This window comes from Saccopteryx bilineata, chromosome 2, assembly GCF_036850765.1.
Source record: "Saccopteryx bilineata isolate mSacBil1 chromosome 2, mSacBil1_pri_phased_curated, whole genome shotgun sequence".
Classification (NCBI taxonomy): domain Eukaryota; kingdom Metazoa; phylum Chordata; class Mammalia; order Chiroptera; family Emballonuridae; genus Saccopteryx; species Saccopteryx bilineata.
Window position 1 is genome coordinate 214,676,700 of NC_089491.1, and position 22,196 is coordinate 214,698,895.

The 22,196-nt window shown below is 40.9% G+C and overlaps 1 protein-coding gene across 2 annotated transcripts in view; it reads left to right on the forward strand.

Moving 5' to 3' along the window:
* The first annotated feature begins 1,238 nt into the window (after positions 1-1,238).
* JAM2 (junctional adhesion molecule 2) overlaps positions 1,239-22,196 on the forward strand; it is an 89,640-nt gene continuing 68,682 nt past the window's right edge. The window contains exons 1-2 of one of the 2 annotated variants that reach the window (XM_066259100.1): positions 1,239-1,589; positions 1,830-1,968. In XM_066259100.1, the coding sequence (XP_066115197.1) occupies positions 1,902-1,968 (67 nt within the window). In that variant the 5' untranslated portion in view covers positions 1,239-1,589; positions 1,830-1,901. The remainder of the gene's footprint in view (positions 1,590-1,829; positions 1,969-22,196) is intronic. The other variant, XM_066259101.1, reaches the window with a different exon arrangement.

Genomic DNA, 22,196 nt, shown 5'->3' on the forward strand with positions numbered 1-22,196 from the left:
AATGCTCTACCACTGAGCCATCCAGCCAGGGCCTAGGAATGCCCTTGTTGATCAAGCTACCCAAAAGAAAATTATATGGAGCAACCATGACAGACCGAGCAAGTCAGTCTCATACTATTCATCACCAGAACGCTGCAGCCCGGTGTAAACAGTTTCAACTTTCTCGGGAAGCAGCAAGGCAGATTGGGAAATACTGTCCAAGGGGTCCTATATTGCCCCTTCATTTGGAGTTAACCCTCAAAGACCCCTACCAGGACAACTTTGGCAGATGGATGTTACTCATATACCATCATTTGGCAAACAGTCGTATGTCCACATTACAGTGGATACATATTCCGGATCTATAGTAACCTCTGTCAGAACAGGAGAGGCTGCTAAGCATGTTATAGCTCATTGTCTGTATGCATTGTTCTATTATTGGATTTCTTAAACTGGCTAAACTGAAAATGCTCCTACATATGGAGCAAAAGCATTTACTGTATTTTGTCATGCTTACAATCTTTAAAGTTAAGGTATTATTAAAGTGTACTCAGCAAACATTTTAAGGTCAATTTAAAAAAAAATTTAAAAGGGAGTAGTCATATCCTGGAACTCCTACGGGTCTACCATATCATGCTTTTTACTTAAAAAAAAAATTTACATTTCCTTTGAATGCTGATGAACAGGAGACACCAAATCTTTTTCGCCTGCAAACTACTACCTTCTTTCTTAGATCCAGCTAATAACACTGTTTTGTCTTTTACTGTTATTTTTAAGATGTCTAACTTTTTTTTTTTTCTTGGACCTCACCTTTTTTTCAGACCTGTCACAATAATCTGAAACGCACAATTTTTGGTCCCTAGGAGCAAATATAAAAATTGCCTGTTTAGCCTTTGTGGTGTGGGCAATATAAGTGCAGGTCAATTTTAAAGCATGCAACAGAGCATTCATAATAGGTTCTCTTTTTAAAAGCACAAGAGGCCAAAAATAAACTCGACAAAGGGCAGCTGTAGAGTTTTAACAAGTGGAAAACTCCACAAGCAGCAATTATGTAACTAGAAAAGAAACATGGTAAATATTTCACACTGCTGGATGAACTTCCAACTCTGACACGTGAAAAGCAAAGGACACAAGACACACCTTAGCTCCCCAAGGACCAAAATGCTTACACTGAGAAGGGGCCAAGGCTATCGCTAAAATCTGATACCTGCCTTCCAACATGAGTCTTGACACCTTATTTTTACCCTCGTATCCAAGGCAGAGTGGGCGAACCCCATCTCTCCAGAGCGCCTCTTTGGCGGCTTCGCTCCACGCCAGAAAATTTCCAAAAATCTCCACCTCCAGGCTGCAAACCCGAAAAGTTTTTTTGTGCTAAGGAGGTCAAGAGAGGAGTTGGAGCAAGGCGGGGGTGCCCCACCCCGCCCCCAGCCGCCCGCGTCTCCCGCCCCCGGGCTCCTCGCCCTGGGGACAGCTGGCAGCCCCGCGCAGGACCAGACACAAAGCCGATCAATCCTGGCTGCGCGCGGGTGGGGTACGACCCACCAGGGCTTCCCTTCCGCTCCTCGCTTCCTTCTGCCCCCTCATTAGAACCCAGCCGACATCTCGTCCAGGTTCCACAGCCCGCCCCCTCTCACCGCCCCTTTCCCCCCTCCAAGAAAGGCCCAGGCCCCCATCCCGGGGCTAGGGGAACCCTGCCTTAGGCTGCCAGCGGAGCAAGCGCTCTCGGCTGCGAGAAACTGACGTCGCACCAGGATCCGTCCCTCCCTTCACCTCTCCTCCCCTCCCCTCCCCTCCCCTCCCATATCCTCTCCTCTCCTCCTCCACGAGTTTCTGTTCCTCTCCGGCCTCAGAAGTTCAGAGCCCCCGGCTCGGCCTCCCGCGCTCCCCAGCCTCCAAGGAGCAGTCACCGTGGCCCTGCGAAGATGGCGAGGAGGAGCCGCCACCGCCTCCTCCTGCTGCTGCTGCGCTACCTTGTGGTCGCCCTGGGCTGTAAGTTGCTCGTGTACCTCCACTCTCCCACCCGCTCGTGCTGGGACCGGGTTCCTTAACCCTCCGGCCCGAGACCCACGCTCGCGTCGGGCTGCCCCCGACTCGGGGCGGGGGGTATGGGACTTTGCGCCCTGCCCGCGGGGAATCCGCGGTGCCGGCGGGGGCGGGGGCCCCAGGGCTTCGTTTTCTTGTCCATACCGTCTGATTTTTGTTAGTTCTAGAGACAATTAAGGGTCCACGCCAGCAGGTTCTTATCTTTTGGAAAAGTTGGGTTAAGTTTTCAAAGACGCAGGGACGTGATCAGAATTCAAAACTTACTAACTACTTATAAGATGCAGAGATCCCAAGATGGCATCACTCCGAGGCAGGGGCTGGCCACACAAAGTGCGGGAGGAGTGGGCAGTGTTGCAATTTCCTAGTCTTCTGAGGGTCCCCATCGTGCTGGGAATGTGCAGTGCACTTGTGGTGCTGGGGTGAGGGGAATCCGTGGCTGCTGAGCCCGAATTACTTTTATCCTCTCCACCTGCACATCTCCATTCAGTTGAAGTCTGGACTGGAGACTCCGGCCAGCAGCTGTGCCCTCAAGGGGACGCCCAAGGCGACGATTGTTAGAAAGACGCCGCCGCTGGATGACTGAGTAGCGGTTAAAAGGCAGGGACGTGACTACAAGCCACTACACCGGATGGTTCTAAACAGGATTTTCAAGGATTCTGGGCTAGTGAGATTTAAAATTCTGGGAACGTTTCCTATTTGGTTTTCTTCTCAACTTTTTAGAAAAATGGAGGAAATTATACTAGATGTTAAGCATTTAAGCAATGAAGTCCTTTTTCTTTCGTTTTTCCTTTTGGTCGTTTTTCTTTTTGCTTTCCTTTTTTTCTTTCTTATTTTTCTCTTTTTTTCTTAACAGAATGAGTTGCTATCACTATTCAAGTTCTGGTCATGTAATACTTAAAATAACCTGCCGGATGAGCATCTAATACAATAATAAAATGATTTTTCTCACTCTCTCATTGCCAAAGTGAGTATTGCTCAGCTCAACATGTTATGAGCTTTGTCCCTTAGAGAGGAAGGTGCAGGCTGTCTCAGTGAAGGGACACATACTGATATATATTACAGAAAATCAAACTGGGAAGGCGAGGCTTCACAATAAATCCATTATACAATTTTGAAATATCAATCGGTGTCATGTTGAACACACAGAAATAAAATGCACTAATGCTGAAAGGGAACAAAGAGGCAGGCTGGGGGAATTGTAACAAAATGGTGAGAAAGGTATGTATTCATTGACCATCCTAAATTTCAAATAATAAAGACTGTGACTTTAAAATTGTCACTAGTTAAAAAAGTAGAAAATAGTCTTGCTCTGCTAGTCTTATTTACTAATTGGAATAGAAACAATGCATACTAAGTTTGAAACTGTAGCCAAGAAACAACCAACACAGGCTTGGATGGACCCCTTTTTCAAGCTTTGGGCAAAGCTCACATTTTGGCTGCTCTAACCCTGACTGCTGTAGCGAATTCGTGTCGAAGTGTGTGGGGAATCTTTCTGTCTTGTTCCTGGGACAATGTCAGAGACCAAAAAGTCTGACATTGTATGAATATTTTCTTTTGTCTTTTTTAAATAAAAATTTTTATTTTATAACAGTTTAGGTTTAAAGAAAATTGCCAAGATAGTATAGAGAATTCCTATTATATAAAACCCACTTTCCCCTATTTTTAACAGTTTACATTAGTAGGATATGTTTATCACAATCAGTGAACAAGTATTAGTATATTATTAACTAAAGTCCACACATCATTTAGATTTCCTATATTCCTACCTAATGTCTTTTTTAGTTCCAGGATTTCATCTAGGATATTACATTAAATAATCATGTCTTTTTAGGCTCTTCTTAGCTGTGACAGTTTCTCAGAGTTCCCTTGTCTTTCTAGTGCCTTGACAGGTTTGAAGTGTTCTGGTGAAGTATTTTGTACAATGTTCCTCAGTTGGTATTTCTCTGTTGTTTTTTTCTTTTCTTTTTTAAAGATTTTATTTATTGATTTTAGAAAGAGGAGAGAGAGAGAAAAGGGAGAGGAGAAGGAAGCATTAACTTGTAGTAGTTGCTTTCATAGGTGTCTTGACTGGTCAAGATCTAGGGTTTGAATTGGTAACCTCAGCATTCCAGGTCAGTGCTTTATCTACTGTGCCACCACAGGTCAGGCTCTTTTCTTTTTTTAAAAAAAAAAAGATTTTATTTTTTGAATTTAGAGAGAGACAGAGGGCAGGAAGAGCAGAAAGCATGAACTCATAGTTGCTTCTTGAATGTTCTTGACCCGGCAAGCTTGGGGCCTCAAACCAGTGAGCCCAGCATTCCAGATTGACACCCTATCCATTGTGCTACTTCAGGATCTGGTTTTGTTTTGTTTTGTTTTTTAAGAGAGACAGAGAGAGGGATAGACAGAAAGGGAGAGAGATGAGAAGTATCAATTTTTCTTTGTGGCATCTTATTTGTTCACTGAAAACTTTCTCATATGTGACTTGACCAGGAGGCTCCAGCTGAGCCAGTGACCCCTTGCTCAAACCAGTAACCTTGGGCTCAAGCCAGTGACCTTGGGCTTCAAGCCAGCGATTTTTTGGGCTCAAGACAGCAACAATGGGGTCATATCTATGATCCCACACTCAAGCCAGCAACCCTACACTCAAGCTGGTGAGCCTGTGCTCAAGCCGGATGAACCCCTTGCTTAAGCCAGCAACCTTGGTCGAACCTGGATCCTCAGCATCCCAAGCTGACTCTCTATCCACTGTGTCACTGCCTGGTCAGTCAGTATCTGTTATTTTTATAACTAAACTTGAGTTAATGGGTTTTGGGGGTTTTTTTTGAGGAAGGTCACAGAAGTAAAATGGCATTTTCATCACCTCATCTTAAAGGTACATACTATGAACAAGACTTAATCATTGTTATTGTTAACCTTCATCATCTGGTTGAAGTAATATATATACATCAGGTTTCTCCACAGTTTACCCTATTTTTCCCCTTTACATAATGTATTTTTTTAAAATTGATTTTAGAGCAACAAAGAGAAGGAGAGAGAGAGAGAGAGAGAGGGAGAGGCATTCACCCAATTGTCCCACTTAGTTGTGAATTCATTGGCTGTTTCTTATATGTGCCCTGACCAGGAATTAAACTCACAACCTTGGCATTTTGGGACAACGTTCTAACCAACTGAGCTAACTGTCCAGGGTCTCTTTACTGTTTTGGGGGTTTGTTTGTTTGTTTAAAGAAAAGTCATTATGTACAAATCACAGTTCAGGAAAAAGAGTTATACTCCACATTCTTGAGGATGAAGTAGCTCCATAAATTATTTGGAATTCTTCTTTGGAGATGTGTCTACCCCCATCCTCATTCATTCATTCATTCACTCATTATTTTTACATCAGTGTGCACTTATGAACATTTATTTTATACTTTGGATTATAGTCCAATTTCATTTATTTTAGTGCTCAGATTATTTCAAATTGGGCCATTGGGATTTTTTCTCAGTTCGTTCCTGTGTCCCTTTGACATATCCCCATCACCACATACACACATTTGTTTTTAACATTTCTCTATTGTCTGGCACCATAAAATACCCCGGGCTAATCTTGTATATTTCCTGCTCCAGTCCTAGAATCAGCCATATCAAGGAACCCTGGTTCCTTTTATTGGAGAATGGTATTAAAAACCAAAATCTAGACAGTAGGTATTCTCACTGCTATTAGGGTGTTGTTGAAAAACAAGAATGCTTTTCACAGCTGAGTTACACTCTACATTCCTTACTATTTGTGATCTAGCCACTTCATGTCCAAATCCAAAAACAATGTATTAAAGGCTTATGTATATATCAGACACTGTTCTAAGGACTTTCTTGTATATTCTTTTTTTAAGGTCTCTACAAATGCATGATATAAAAAAAACAACTTCAATTTATAGTGACCCCAAGTCTCAGGAAAGTTGAGTTACTTGGCTAAGCTCATTTATTTAGCCTAGAAAGATGGAACTGGAATTTAAAGATCTGAGAATTATTCCATAAATAGCCAGACTTCTTATCTTTCTGAGTGATTAACCCTTTTGCCATCTTTATTCAAGAAAAGAATGAAATAGATTTACTGGAATTAGTGGCTCTTATGCTCTAATTATATACTCACCTTCTTAACAGTCACATATAACTGTACTTCTCTTTTATTTCATTCCTATAATGTATAATATCATGCTTATTCCATTCTCCCTTTTATTTGTTTGTCTTCTTTTGTAGTCTGAAAGATTCTTTTGTTGTTATTGCTGTTATTTAAACTATGCTTTCAGTGTCCATGTTGTTATATGGTTGTTGATCTGTGAGTTTAGTTGAATTATATTTTTATTTCTCAACAAAATGGAAGCTCCATAAGGGAGAGAATTTCTTGATGTTTGCTCACCACTCTAGGTCCAGTGTTGAGCAAAGTGCTTGATTAATAGTCAGTATAAATATATACCTATTGATTTGGTGGGAAGGGGATGAGGTGGAATAGGAAGAAATTGGAGAAATTAATAGTTATATTCTAAATCACAAAGCACTAAGTAGATGGGGTGTCAGTTTTCTCTGAGGTGACATTTAAGCTGATATCTCAAAAAACAAAAGAAGTGAATGTTTGGTATCAGGGCAGGGAAGGAGACTGTCATGCATTATGGGATCTTTCAAAGCCAAGGAGTTGAATGAATGAGAGCAGGGTGCTATTCTTAACTCTATGTGGCTGGTATTGTTGCCCTTAGAAATGAAGTCTTTTCACGGAGTCACAAGGAAAGCATTCCCAGGACCCACATATGGAAGGATAAGGTGCAATGGTAAGATTTATTATAGAAGCAAAATCAAAGGACTGCCCCCAGGTTCCCAATGTCTCATCTCTGTCTGTCCTGCTGTGGAACAAGTCCAGCCTTGTCATCATAAAGCCCAGAAGAAAGGCCAATATCCAAAGATTCTGTGCCATGCAAAGCTTAGTCCAGTTTAGTCACCATCCCCATCCGGCTAGGCTGTGCATCAGCTGACGTCAAGCCCAGCCCTGTGCTTGGAGCCTGTGCTGGGGCTGGGCCACAGGCAGCTGCTAGGGCCTCACACTGCTATGGATAGAGAACAAGTGGGAGTGAATGGAGCGTGTGTGTACGTATTACTGAGCAAAAGACAAAGCTTTGTTAAGCTTGGATTATATTATGTCAAGCTAGGGAAAGACCGGGTACTTTTTCAAATTAACCAATTTTCCTATCCTTTGTGGGCCCTCCCACTAACCAGTCCGTTTCCTAGATCTTCCAGGGTTCTGTGTCCCTTATTCAGTCTGACCTTTTCCCAGGCTAGGTTCCACTCTTTATGGTCCCCATCCTAGTTTCTACTGTGTATAGCCTCATAGTGGAAGGACCCCCACCCCCTGTGCCATCTTTGCTGCCACTGCATATATGCTTACCTCCCCCTGCACCATCTTGGGCATACGCCCAGCCAAGGAATCTCTCCTACTGTTTTTATTCTTGCTTTTGTAATGACCATCTTTCCTGCCCACTTGGTGTAGGTGGGGGTGGATGGGGGGTGATTAGGTCCTAAGGGTGGAGGATAAAGAGATCCCCTGGGGAGCCTGTGAATGTTCTAACTTCCTAGTGAAACAGGCTTATTATCCAATTCAGTTCCCTAGTTTAGTATGTTTAATAATATCTGATTTCCTTTGCTCCCTTCCTTTATTAATATCTAGCTACCTATGCTAACAGTAGAAGCTGGTCCTCAGATCTAGACCGGAACCCAAGCCAGGCAACTTGGCCTGAATCATTGGTAATCTCTCATCAGTTGGTGGGAAGAGTGGGGGGGGGGGGGAGGGTCTCTATATTCTGTAAAATCACTAGGTTCCTCCACTGTGGTGGAACTGACCCAAAACAGCACTCCAGGCAAGTAGGAAAATTCTGCCCTTTGTAAACATTGTTAAGAACAAAGCTTCATAATGAATTTGCTGAAGGGAACTGGTTCTATCCTCACATGATCTTATTATCTGATGAACAGAAAGGTCAAGTTCAGCTGGCTCCTAGACCTGATAACCCTTTCAAGACTGTGCCAGGAAAGACATTAAAAAGTCAAAATAAAACCATCACCATAAAGAGACCTGTGAGTTCCCTATGGCTAAGACTCACTGTCCCTCTATCTACATGAGCAGTTTAATGAGAAGAGCAGTATGAATGTACATATGTTGGCTCTATCTATGGTTTCCATGTCATTGGGTCCCTCCTGTGGACCTTTTGGGTGGAGATGATTTGGACTACAGATGTAAGAGAAGCCCCCATTGCTGGCAAGCAGCCTTGTCTTATTGAAGTCAGACCAGCAGAAAATGGTAAAGGCTGTTATTTAAAATATCAGTTCTTTTCATCTCATAACAATATAGGGGCAGTAATGCTGAGTGAGTACTTCAGTACCATTGTACTTGGGATTGATGTTTTGGGGAAGGTGAGGGTGAGGATTGAAAGGGGGACTCAAAATTGGGGTCAAGTGCTTTCTTTGGCAAAAGCAGAAAAAGAAAACTTAAAACTAGACAATGTTTTCTTGGAAGGTGTTAATTGTTACCAAGGCAAGTACTCAGAAAGACAACTCAGCTACATTAGTTTCTTATTTCTGTAGTAACAAATTACTGCACATTTAATACAACACAAATTTATGATCTTAAAGTTCCAGAGGTCAGAAGTCCAAAATGACCCTCAGTGGGCTGAAGTCAAGGCATGGGAAGGGCACCATTCCTTTCATAGGTTCTGGAGAAACTGTTTCTGTGCCTTTTCCAGCTTCTAAAGGCCACCCGTTCATGGTCCCATTCTTCCAGATTCAAAGCCAGCAACACCTGGCTGCCATACCTCTGGTTCTCTCGCTTCTGTCTCCCTCTTCCACTTAGAAGGACACTTGGTAATTACATTGAGCCCACCAAGGCAATCCTTGATAAACTATTCATCTCAAGTCAACTTGGTTAGCAACTTTAGTTCTGTCTACAATCTTAATTGCTATTTACCATGTAAGGTAACATATTTATAGGTTCCTGGGGGTAAGATGTGGATATCTTTTATTTTTTGAGGGACCATTATTCTGCCTACCACACCAACCCAAGTTGGATAAGCACAGTAGCACTGCAATGAATATTGTGGCCAAGAATATTCTAGATCCCATGGGGCAGCCATGATTTTTACCTTTAAATTATAATTCATAGCAGGGGTCCGGAACCTATGGCTCATGAGCCAGATGTGGCTCTTTTGATGGCTGCATCTGGCTCGCAGACAAATCTTTAATAAAAAAAATAGTAATGTTAAAAATATAAAACATTTTCATGTATTACAATCCATTCATTTCCTACCGCTCATGTTCATGGTTGTGGGTGGCTGGAGCCAATCACAACTGTCCTCCGGGACAACACCAAATTTTTATTGGATAATGCGTAATGTACACAGGTCGTTGTATGGCTCTCACGGAATTACTGAATTACCCAGGGCAGGTGGCGAGGACGCCCCTTTGCTTAGTGCTCCACAGGGTTTCCCCCTTTTACTTGCTTAATTGCTTAAAGTAGAGTGCAATGAAGGAAACTACTGGTGGTACATTTCTTAAGAGCCACCGCTAGCTTTATAAGTAAGGTCTCAGGAACTCTTTTATTCCATTCTAAACGTGCCGAACTGGCTTCTGAGGGATCAAGTATATATAATTGAGCAAACTTTCTTTTCCCGTCAGAAGGATGCAAAGTTCTAGTTTGATGGTAAACTTGACCATGAAGTCGAAAGCAATAAAGTCCTGGTCCAGGCAAGTCAATTGGTTTGTTTCCCATGGACGCAAAAGCAAACGAACTATTAATGGATCGAATGCTATCCATGTACTGTTTGCTATTTGGATGCTGATTAGTCAATAATTTATTCAAGAGTGGTGGATAATTCTCAGTTAGTGGAACTACAATGTTTCCATACTTGCAACATTGAGAAAATCCTCTTGCCACAGTCAAATCAATTAGTTTCTAACTTGAAGTTTAAGGACTGACAGTGTTCACATTTAATATTCATGTCACCAGAGGAATGCTCAAAAATTAAAGTTTCTCCGTTTGAAACTGTTTTAATCCTTTTTGCATTTCAGTCAGCATTACTCTGTCGGGGTTTTTTTTGCATTTTTCTCCTGCCTTTGTTCAAGGGACTCATTTTTTGAGACAGGCTTTTTTGTCTTGCATCTGAGGCAAGCCTTGTTTCTCTATGCTCATCAGTCTCATTTTGCCGAGAAAGATGCATTTGCTCTGCGACTGAAGCAAGCCTTGTCTTTCTCTGCTCAGTGGTTTCTTTTTGTCGAGAAAGCCGTTTTTATGCAGCTTTAGCTCCTTTTCTCTCCTCTTCAGTGCTGTATTTTCTAGGAGGCATTCTTAAAAGAAATTACGTTAAGACATAGTTTTTATGTAAAACAGATGATTGCCAATGCAAACAAATGTTCACCTTCCCCCTGACACGCTCAATTTGCATTCAGCCTTAAATTGTTTCAAAAGCAGATGATTGCCAATGCAAACAAATGTTCACCTTCCCCCCCTGACCCGCTCAATTTGCGTTCAGCTGTGGCAACTTCACCCCATTGGCTAGTACAGTTACGCAAGCAACCAATAAACTATCGGCGACAAACAGACACTTAAGCCGCATATAATAAAGATATATATATATATAATATATATATATGGTTTTTATGAGTTGTGCAGTATTTCAAATATCATAGTCTAGTGGTAAAGAACATGTCCTCTGATGCTGAACTCTACCTTCACTTTTTAGCTGTGTGATCTTGCACAAGTTCTTTATGTGGTAATCCCTATACATTTCTCCCACCCACTCCACCCAGTATGTTAGTTCCATCTAATCAACAGACACTTGTTTACACCTGATACTAACCAGGCACTTTGCTCACTACTCACTGGACAGTAGTAAACATCAAGAAATTTCTTGCCCTGGCCGGTTGGCTCAGCGGTAGAGCATCGGCCTGGCGTGCGGGGGACCCGGGTTCGATTCCCAGCCAGGGCACATAGGAGAAGCGCCCATTTGCTTCTCCACCCCCCCTTCTTTCTCTCTGTCTCTCTCTTCCCCTCCCGCAGCCAAGGCTCCATTGGAGCAAAGGTGGCCCAGGCGCTGGGGATGGCTCCTCGGCCTCTGACCCAGGCGCTAGAGTGGCTCTGGTCGTGGCAGAGCAACGCCCCGGAGGGGCAGAGCAATGCCCTCTGGTGGGCAAAGCGTCGCCCCTGGTGGGCGTGCCGGGTGGATCCCGGTCGGGCGCATGCGGGAGTCTGTCTGACTGTCTCTCCCCGTTTCCAGCTTCAGAAAAATACAAAAAAAAAAAAAGAAATTTCTTTTCTCGTGGTGGTTTAGGAAGAATTAAATGTGTGTACATGGGTAGCACACTTAGATTAACTGTTACTGATATTGTTAAAATTTGGGAACATTGTATTTAGGCCCTGGCTGGTTGGCTTAGTAGTAGAGCGTCGACCTGGCGTGTGGAGTCCCAGGTTCGATTCCCGGCCAGGGCACACAGGAGAAGCGCCCATCTGCTTCTCCACCCCTTCCCCTCTCTTTCCTCTCTGTCTCTCTCTTCCCCTCCGGCAGCCAAGGCTCCATTGGAGCAAAGTTGGCCCGGGCGCTGAGGATGGCTCTATGGCCTCTGCCTCAGGTGCTAGAATGGCTCTGGTTGCAACAGAGCAACACCTTAGATGGGCAGAGCATCGCCCCCTGGTGGGCATGCTGGGTGGATCCCAGTCGGGCACATGCGAGAGTCTGTCTGTCTGCCTCCCTGTTTCCAACTTCAGAAAAATACAAAAAAATAAATAAATAAATTTGGGAGCATTGTATTTAAACATTTACATTATCACTTATAATGGATTTCCTAGATTTGTGGTAGTCATAACCAAAGACATATAATGCACAGAGACATCCATGGGTACATGTAAGCAGGAAGCTTGTGAGGAATGACAGTTCCTTTCTGCCTGGCATGCAAGACAGGGAGGGCAAAAAGCAGCAACCAGGTGAGGAGGGCACATTTAGGATTTTGAATGTATCTTAAAGGCAAAGAGAAGCTATTCAAGGCTTTTAAACACTAAATATCAGTTAGATCTGCATTTCAAAAGAAGAACACAGTGGATAGAGGGTGAAGAATGGGTCTGATGGGGTGGGTTGGCAGTTGAAGTGGGGAAACCAGTCAGGTGCAATTAGAGTGGTCCAACAATTCATATTTCTTTTATATAGTTTATTGAAATATATATATATATATACACACACACACATACATATACAGTTAAACAATTAAAGATAATTGTCTTATGTTTGAAATGTAGTTAATTAAATTTAATCAGTGGTTTGAGGGAAATTACTCTGGCTTTTGAGGAATTTTTAAATTGTGTCTGCTGTGTTTCCAACTTTCTGTTCAGTTCCCAACATAAAAACATGACACAGTAGCTTTTGTGTTACTATTTATCTTCATTCAATTTTATTCTCTTTCCCACTTCTGGCCTTGTCTCCCTTCAGTATTAATTGTTTCCCAGTGTTAGCACTTATGTGGTTGGCTTTAAGGAAGAGCAGAGTGGCCATCTATGGTACTAAGTGTGTAAATACATGAGAGAGAGAGAGAGGGAAAAAGAGAGAGGGGGAAGAGAGAGGAGGAGAGACAGGTGAAAATGGGGGAATGTGTGTGCTCAAATGAATTCCTGCTGATAGGACCACAAGATCCTACTCTCAGCATCTTTAGGCTTCAGGCCTGTGAGAAGATTAAAAATGTTGTCTAGTTTGAATTATCTTAATTTTTTTATGCAGAGAACTATGTTGAACCTGGTCCCATGAAAGTTTCAAGAGCTACAATCTTAGCTCTCCACGACCTTGCCCCAAAAGGTCTTGAGCAGGTATCCTTGTTAGCTTGACAGGAGTTTCAGTTCTTCACTTAAGCGTCTTTTCTTTCCCTCTTTCTTCTGTCATTATCATCAAGAGGTTTTTTTTGTTTTGTTAGATTTTGTTTTGAGTTTTCAAACTTTCTCACGGGACAGTCTGGGACAGATTTGTCTCTATATCTATAAGAGATAGAAAAACCTAGCCGTCTTTCTTCTTTGTGTGAGGCGTTCCCAGTTTGCTTACTCACTCTCATTTTGTCACAACAGTCACATGCTGTTTTTAATTTTAGCTTTGCTCACACTGTAAAAATTTGGTACCTACTTTATTACAGACATAACCAAAGACAAAAATAAATTATTGTTCAGTGCCTTTATGTCATAGGAGAAGACCCAAGTCCATGAGGGCTTCCCCCTTCTCAGTTCTTATCCATCACTAAGAAAGAATTCTGGTGAGGGACAAAATGCAGTCAAGTGTTCAAGCAAAGCAAGCAGTCTATTAGAATACACTTGGCATAAACCACAAGCAGGCAAGTCAGCTAGTCTGAGCACCCTGTCTGTACTTTAACTGTAATTTTTAAGGGTCTCTCATGATATCAGGACAGGGTTTTAAGACTCCCCTCCCAGACATGGGTATCAGTACACAGGATCTCAAGCCCCACCTTTGTATCACTGGTTTTCCTTGTAACTGTTAGGACATCTGATTATCCTGTTTGGGCTGGTCTCAAGACTGCTGATGTTCCTAGTTTCGTGGGTGAAATAAATCCTTTTTATTTCCCTTTCCCTTTTTCTGCCCTAGTAGCTTTCTTATCCTGCTGAACATTTACTTACATGTTCAAAAATATGTATATGGTAAATTCAAACTGCACAGAAAGGTTATAAAATGAAAAGTATGTCTTCTTTCTAGCTCTCCGGCTTCTACTCCACTCCTCACAAGGAACTCACTCTTAAGGTTCTTGCATATAGTTCCAGAGAAATTGGGAGGAAAAATATAGTTGAGCATATATGATATCATTTCTTTAAAAATTAAAAATTACTCTGCTTGCTGTTCTGCACCTTTCAACAAGTCAAATTATGTTATATATACAGTGTGCCTGTAAAGTCATGGTGCACTTTTGACTAGTCACAGGGAAGCAACAAAAGAAGGTAGAAATGTGAAATCTGCACCAAATAAAAGGAAAACTCTCCCAGTTTCATACTATTCAGTGCAGTTCAATGTGGGCTCACGCACAGATTTTTTAGGGCTCCTTAGGTAGCTATCCCGTATAGCCTCTACAGACTTGTCACTGACTGATGGCCTACCAGAACGGGGTTTCTCTACCAAACTGCTGGTTTCCTTCAACTACTTATCCCACTGAGTAATGTTATTCCTATGTGATGGCGCTTCATTATAAATGTGCCAGTATTCACGTCGTGCTTTGGTCACGAATTTGAATTTAGTGAGCCACAGAACACACTGAACTTTCCTCTGTACCGTCCACATCTCGATTGGCATGGCCGTGGGCTGCTACACTCTATACACGGTGTTACATCATCATCTGTGCATGCACACATGCTGCCACATCATCCTACAGAAACTGGGAGGGTTTTCCTTTTTTTTTTTTTTTAATAACTTTATTTTTTTAATGGGGTGACATCAATAAATCAGGATACATATATTCAAAGATAACAAGTCCAGGTTATCTTGTCGTTCAATTATGTTGCATACCCACCACCCAAAGTCAGATTGTCCTCTGTCACCTTCTATCTTGTTTTCTTTGTGCCCCTCCCCACCCCCTTTCCCTCTCCCATTCCCCCATCCCCCCCCCCCGTAACCACCACACTCTTATCAATGTCTCTTACTTTCACTATTATGTCCCACCTACGTATGGAATAATACAGTTCCTGGTTTTTCTGATATACTTATTTCGCTTCGTATCATGTTATCTAGATCCCACCATTTTGCTGTAAATGTTCCGATGTCATCATTTCTTATGGCTGAGTAGTATTCCATAGTGTATATGTGCCACATCTTCTTTATCCAGTCATCTATTGATGGGTTTTTTGGTTGTTTCCATGTCCTGGCCACTGTAAACAATGCTGCAATAAACATGGGGCTGCATGTTTCTTTACGTATCAATGTTTCTGAGTTTTTGGGATATATACCCAGTAGAGGGATTGCTGGGTCATAAGGTAGTTCTATTTTCAGTTTTTTGAGGAACCACCATACTTTCTTCCATAATGGTTGTACTACTTTACATTCCCACCAACAGTGTATGAGGGTTCCTTTTTCTCCACAGCCTCTCCAACATTTACTATTACCTGTCTTGTTAATAACAGCTAATCGAACAGGTGTGAGGTGGTATCTCATTGCCGTTTTGATTTGCATTTCTCTAATAGCTAAAGAAGATGAGCATCTTTTCATATATCTGTTGGCCATTTGTATTTCTTCCTGGGAGAAGTGTTTATTCATATCCTCTTCCCATTTTTTTATTGGATTGTTTGTTTGTTTGTTGTTGAGTTTTATGAGTTCTTTGTATATTTTGGATATTAGGCCCTTATCTGAGCTGTTTGAAAATATCATTTCCCATTTAGTTGGCTTTCTGTTTATTTTGTTATTAGTTTCTCTTGCTGAGCAAAAACTTCTTAGTCTGATGTAGTCCCATTCATTAATTTTTGCCTTCACTTCTCTTGCCATTGGAGTCAAATTCATAAAATGCTCTTTAAAACCCAGGTCCATGAGTTGAGTACCTATGTCTTCTTCTATGTACTTAATTGTTTCAGGTCTTATGTTTAGATCTTTGATCCATTTTGAGTTAATTTTTGTACAGGGGGAGAGACTGTAGTCCAGTTTCATTCTTTTGCATGTGGCTTTCCAGTTTTCCCAGCACCATTTATTGAAGAGGCTTTCTTTTCTCCATTGTGTGTTGTTGGCCCCTTTATCAAAAATTATTTGACTATATATATGTGGTTTTATTCTGGACTTTCTATTCTGTTCCATTGGTCTGAGTGTCTATTTTTCTGCCAATACCATGCTGTTTTGATTGTCGTGGCCCTATAATAGAGTTTGAAGTCAGGTATTGTAATGCCCCCAGCTTCATTCTTTTTCTTTAGGATTGCTTTGGCTATTTGGGGTTTTTTATAGTTCCATATAAATCTGATGATTTTTTGCTCTATTTCTTTAAAAAACGTCATTGGAAGTTTGATGGGAATTGCATTAAATTTGTATATTGCTTTGGGTAATATAGCCATCTTGATTATATTTATTCTTCCTAGCCAAGAACAAGGTATATTCTTCCATCTCATTATATCTTTTTCGATTTCCCTTAACAATGGTTTATAGTTTTCATTATATAAGTCCTTTACATTCTTTGTTATGTTTATTCCTAAGTATTTTATTTTTTTTGTTGCAATCGTGAAGGGGATTATTCTTTTGAGTTCCTTCTCAGTTGTTTCATTGTTGGCATACAGAAAGGCTATTGACTTCTGTATGTTAATTTTGTATCCTGCGACCTTACTGTATTGGCTTATTGTTTCTAGTAGTCTTTTTGTGGATTCTTTGGGGTTTTCGATGTATAGGATCATATCATCTGCAAAAAGTGATACCTTTACTTCTTCTTTTCCGATATGGATGCCTTTTATTTCTTTGTCTTGTCTGATTGCTCTGGCTAGAACCTCTAGTACCACATTAAATAAAAGTGGAGAGAGTGGACAACCCTGTCTTGTTCCTGATTTAAGGGGGAAAGCCTTCAGTTTAGTGCCATTTAATATGATGTTAGCTGATGGTTTATCATATATGGCCTTTATCATGTTGAGATATTTTCCTTCTATACCCATTTTGTTGAGTCTTTTTTTTTTTTTAAATACACATTTTTTAATTATTTATTTATTCATTTTTAGAGAGGAGAGAGAGGAGAGAGAGACAGAGAGAGAGAAGGGGGGAGGAGCTGGAAGCATCAACTCCCATATGTGCCTTGACCGGGCAAGCCCAGGGCCTCGAACCAGCAACCTCAGCATTTCCAGGTCAACGCTTTATCCACTGCGCCACCACAGGTCAGGCTGTTGAGAGTCTTAAACATAAAATTGTGTTGTATTTTATCGAAAGCCTTTTCTGCGTCTATTGATAAGATCATGTGGTTTTTGTTCTTTGTTTTGTTGATATGGTGTATTAGGTTAACCGTTTTACGTATGTTGAACCATCCTTGAGATTCTGGGATGAATCCCACTTGATCATGATGTATTATTTTTTTAATATGTTGTTGTATTCGATTTGCTAGTATTTTGTTTAGTATTTTAGCATCTGTATTCATTAGAGATATTGGTCTGTAGTTTTCTTTTTTTGTGCCATCTTTGCCTGGTTTTGGTATGAGGGCTATGTTGGCCTCATAAAATGTGTTTGGAAGTATTGCTTCTTCTTCAATTTTTTGGAAGACTTTGAGTAGAATAGGAACCAAGTCTTCTTTGAATGTTTGATAAAATTTGCTGGTATAGCCATCAGGGCCTGGATTTTTATTTTTGGGAAGGCTTTTAATGGTTTTTTCTATTTCTTCTCTACTGATAGGTCTGTTTAGGCTTTCTGCTTCTTCTTGACTCAGTCTAGGAAGGTTGTATTGTTCTAGGAATTTATCCATTTCTTCTAGGTTGTTGAATTTAGTGGCATAAAGTTTTTCATAGTATTCTACAATAATTCTTTGTATATCTACGGTGTCTGTGGTGATTTCTCCTCTTTCATTTTGGATTTTGTTTATATGAGTTCTTTCTCTTTTTTCCTTGGTAAGTCTTGCCAAGGGTTTGTCAATTTTGTTGATCTTTTCAAAGAACCCGCTCCTTGTTCTATTAATTTTTTCTATAGTTTTTCTGTTCTCTAATTCATTTATTTCTGCTCTGATTTTTATTATCTCCTTTCTTCGGCTGGTTTTGGGTTGTCTTTGTTCTTCTTTTTCTAGTTCCTTAAGGTGGGAAGTTAAGTGGTTCACTTGGGCTCTCTCTTGTTTGTTCATATATGCCTGAAGTGATATGAACTTCCCTCTTATCACTGCTTTTGCTGCATCCCATAGATTCTGATATGTCGTATTGTCATTTTCATTAGTCTATATATATCTTTTGATATCTGCACTTATTTCTTCTTTGACCCATTCATTTTTTAAAAGTATGTTGTTTAGTTTCCACATTTTTATGGATTTTTTACCTCTTTTTTGCAGTTGAATTCTAGTTTCAAGGCTTTATGATCAGAAAATATGCTTGGTACAACTTCAATTTTTCTGAATTTGCTGATGTTGTTTTTGTGGCCCAACATATGGTCAATTCTTGAGAATGATCCATGTACACTGGAGAAAAATGTATACTCAGTCACTTTGGGATGAAATGTCCTGTAGATGTCTATCATATCCAGATGCTCTAGTGTTTTGTTTAAGGCCACTATGTCTTTGTTGATTCTCTGTTTGGATGACCGATCTATTGCCGTCAGCGGTGTATTGAGGTCTCCAAGTATGATTGTGTTTTTGTTTTAAGATCAATAAGTAGCTGTCTTATATATTTTGGTGCTCCTTGGTTTGGTGCATATATATTAAGAATTGTTATGTCTTCTTGATTCAGTGTCCCCTTAGCCATTATGAAATGGCCATTTTTGTCTCTGAGTACTTTTCCTGTCTTGTAGTCAGCATTATCTGATATGAGTATTGCTACACCTGCTTTTTTTTTGGATGTTATTTGCTTAGAGTATTGTTTTCCAGCCTTTCACTTTGAATTTGTTTTTTTTTATTTTTTATTTTTTATTTTTTATTTTTTTTGTATTTTTCTGAAGCTGGAAACGGGGAGAGACAGTCAGACAGACTCCCGCGTGCGCCCGACCGGGATCCACCCGGCACGCCCACCAGGGGCGACGCTTTGCCCACCAGGGGGCGACGCTCTGCCCACCAGGGGGCGATGCTCTGCCCCTCCGGGCATCGCTCTGCTGCGACCAGAGCCACTCTAGCGCCTGGGGCAGAGGCCAAGGAGCCATCCCCAGCGCCCGGGCCATCTTTGCTCCAATGGAGCCTTGGCTGCGGGAGGGGAAGAGAGAGACAGAGAGGAAGGAGGGGGTGGGGGTGGAGAAGCAAATGGGCACTTCTCCTATGTGCCCTGGCCGGGAATCGAACCTGGGTCCCCCGCACGCCAGGCTGACGCTCTACCGCTGAGCCAACTGGCCAGGGCCTGAATTTGTTTTTATCCTTGTTACTTAGATGAGTTTCCTGTAGGCAGCATACAGTTGGATTTTCTTTTTTAATCCATTCTGCTACTCTGTGCCTTTTTATTGGTGAGTTTAATCTGTTTACATTTAGTGTAATTATTGATACTTGTGAGTTCCCTATTGCCATTTTATATATTGCTTTCTGTTAGTTTTGTGTCTAGTTTGATCCTTCTCTTTCGTTTTTCTATCTTTTGTTTTTATTTGGTTGTATTCCATACATCTTTCCTCTGTTGCTATCTTTTTTATGTCATGTGCTTCTGTGGTGGTTTTTTCAATGGTGGTTACCTTTGAGTAATGAAAAGGGTCCCTACCCTGTTCATTGTAGCGAACTATTTTGTGAGTACTTCTGCACTCCATCGTCCTTTGCTACTGTTAATCTCCATCTTCTCCCCCTCTTTCTTTTTGTTGATGTCACAGTTTAAATTTGGTTTTATTGTGTTCTTCTTGGAGCTTTTACTTGTGGCTCTGTTTTTTGTTGTTTTTTTTTTTGTTCTTTGTATCTGATTGGAGAACCCCCTTTAGTAATTCCTGGAGTGGGGGTTTTCTGATGATAAATTCCCTCATCTTTTTGTATCGGTGAATGTTTTTATTTCTCCTTCATATTTGAAGGATAGCTTTGATGGGTATAGTATTCGTGGCTGAAAATTTCTCTCTTTCAGGACTTTAAATATTGGGGTCCACTCTCGTCTAGCTTGTAGAGTTTCTGCTGAGAAATCTGATGATAATCTAATGGGCCTTCCTTTATATGTTGTATTCTTCTTTTCCCTGGCTGCCTTGAGAATTTTTTCTTTGCTGTTGGTTTGTGTCAATTTCATTATGATATGCCTTGGAGTAGGTTTGTTGGGGTTAAGAAAACTTGGAGTTCTGTTTGCTTCTTGAACTTGAGGCTTTAGTTCTTTCCACAGGCTTGGGAAGTTCTCATCTATTATTTGTTTGAGTATGTTCTCCATTCCATTTTCTCTCTCTTCTTTCTCTGATATACCTATTATTCTTATGTTATTCTTTTTGATGGAGTCAGATAATTCTTGTAGGGCTATCTCATTTTTTTAAAATTTTTGAGTCTCTTTCTTCTTCTCTCTGTTGTGCCTCAAGTTGCTTGTCTTCTATTTCACTAATCCTCTCTTCTATCTGACCTGTTCTATTAGCTAAGCTTGTTAGTTTGTTTTTCAGCTCGTGAATTGAGTTTTTCATCTCTGTTTTATTTGTTTTTATAGTTTCAATTTCCTTGGACATATATTCTTTGTGTTCATTGAGTTGTTTTCTGATCTCCCTAAATTGCCTTTCTGTGTTTTCTTGTATATCTTGGAGGATTTTTAGGATTTCTATCTTGAATTCTCTGTCATTTAGCTCCAAGGTTTCCAATATATTAAATTTTTTCTCCATAGATTTTTCCTCATCTAGCTGTGTTACCTCTCTTTCTTTTGTATCCATAATATTCGATTTTCTCTTCCTTAATGGCATCTGAGTGTGGGTTTGTTGATAGTATTAATGAGATTTAATAAAGAATAAAAAGTTAAAAAAAAGTAAAAATAAATAAAATAAATAAAAAATCAAAAAGTTATTTTTTTAAAAAAAATTAATAATGAAATAAAAATAAAATAAAATAAAATAAAAATTTTTAAAAAAGGAAATTATTCCCCCCCTCCTTTTTTCCTCACCTCTCCTCTCCCCTCTTTCTTGAGAAAATCTTGTGGTGAACTGTGAAATATAACAAACAATGCCTGTGATGGAGGGCCTGAATTGGGGAAAAGTAATAAAGGGGCAAAAAAAAAAAAAAGAAAAAAGAAAAAAAAAAGAAAGAAAAAAAAGAGCGTATGGACCCACAAAAAGCAAATAAGGAAAAAATTTGGGTCAAGAATAAAATGATTTGCTTTTAGGTGTTGGTTGTCTAAGAGTTATGATGAGAGGAATAAGAGGAAAACGGAAAAATGGGGGGACAAGTTAAAAAATTACTATTGTATTTAGTGGAACAAGTACTAGATAATATGGAGAGCCAGGAATGGGAGCACTGCTAGTGAGTTAAAAAGGTGAAGTAAAAACCCCCCAAAGTGCCACAAACATAAGTTTGAGTCCCAGATAAGATAATTTGTTTGTTATTGAGGTTTGAATGAGAGGAGATGTAAAGGAGAAAAGAAGAAACTAATATAGAGGGAGAAAAGAAAGCGAGAGAGAGAAAAAAAGAGGGAACCACTAAAAGAAGAAAAAAGAGAGGAGAGAGAGAGTTAAGGGTTTTGGAGTGCAACCCTCATAGAGAGAAAGGAAGAGAAGAGAAAAGATAATGGGAGATGTAACACTTATGGGTAGTGTAGTTCAAGGAGAGGAGAGAGTAAGACCGGCAGAGAGTTAATTGGCCAAATTGGAGGAGGAAAAAAAAGTATCAAGAATGAAGATAAGAGAAACAAACGAACAAATATAATAAAATGGGATAGGTTATAAAGTCTGCAGATTATTCTTGATTTTGAGAGGTTATCTTCTTGCTTTTTCTTTTCTCTCCCTCTTCCTGGTCGGTGACTCTGTACCCCGGGTTCTGCCCCTTTGGCACGCTCAGGTAGAGGTTTGCAGTTGATAAGTCTCTATGGCAATGTCATGTATTGTGCTTTAGTCTCGTTGGCAGTCGGAGCTCATTAGCATTAATAGGCTCCGACAGTGAGAGAGTCCGTGTTCCTGGAGCCTTTCTCCTAGTCTTTCCTTCCTCAATTAGTATCCTGATAATCCAGCTAATGGGTTGTTGCTGCCTCTGTCTGGATAGTAAGAGGCTCAAAGAGCTGGCAACTCCCCTCTCTATTTCCACTCAGCACAGGGCTCTGGGTAAGGCTCAGTCAGTCAGAGCTACTAGCATATTCAGGCGGGCTTTCCGCCCACTCAAAGACCTCTGGCTCTGCCACTCTGTCCGGTAACATAGGCGGGCGCCCACTTCTGGGCGCTTGGAGGAAACTCTCACTTACTGCGCGCGCAGACCAGGATATCCGGCCAGCAGTCTCACGCTCTGAGTGAAACCCCCAACCGCATGGAAAAATTGCAGCGTTGGAATTGAGTCTCGCTCCGTCCCCGTGCGCGGCTTTTGCAAGGCGCTGGGGCGGCCTGAGATTCCGCTTTGGCCCACACAAAGGCCCCTGACTCTGCCCCTCTGTGCGATAACAC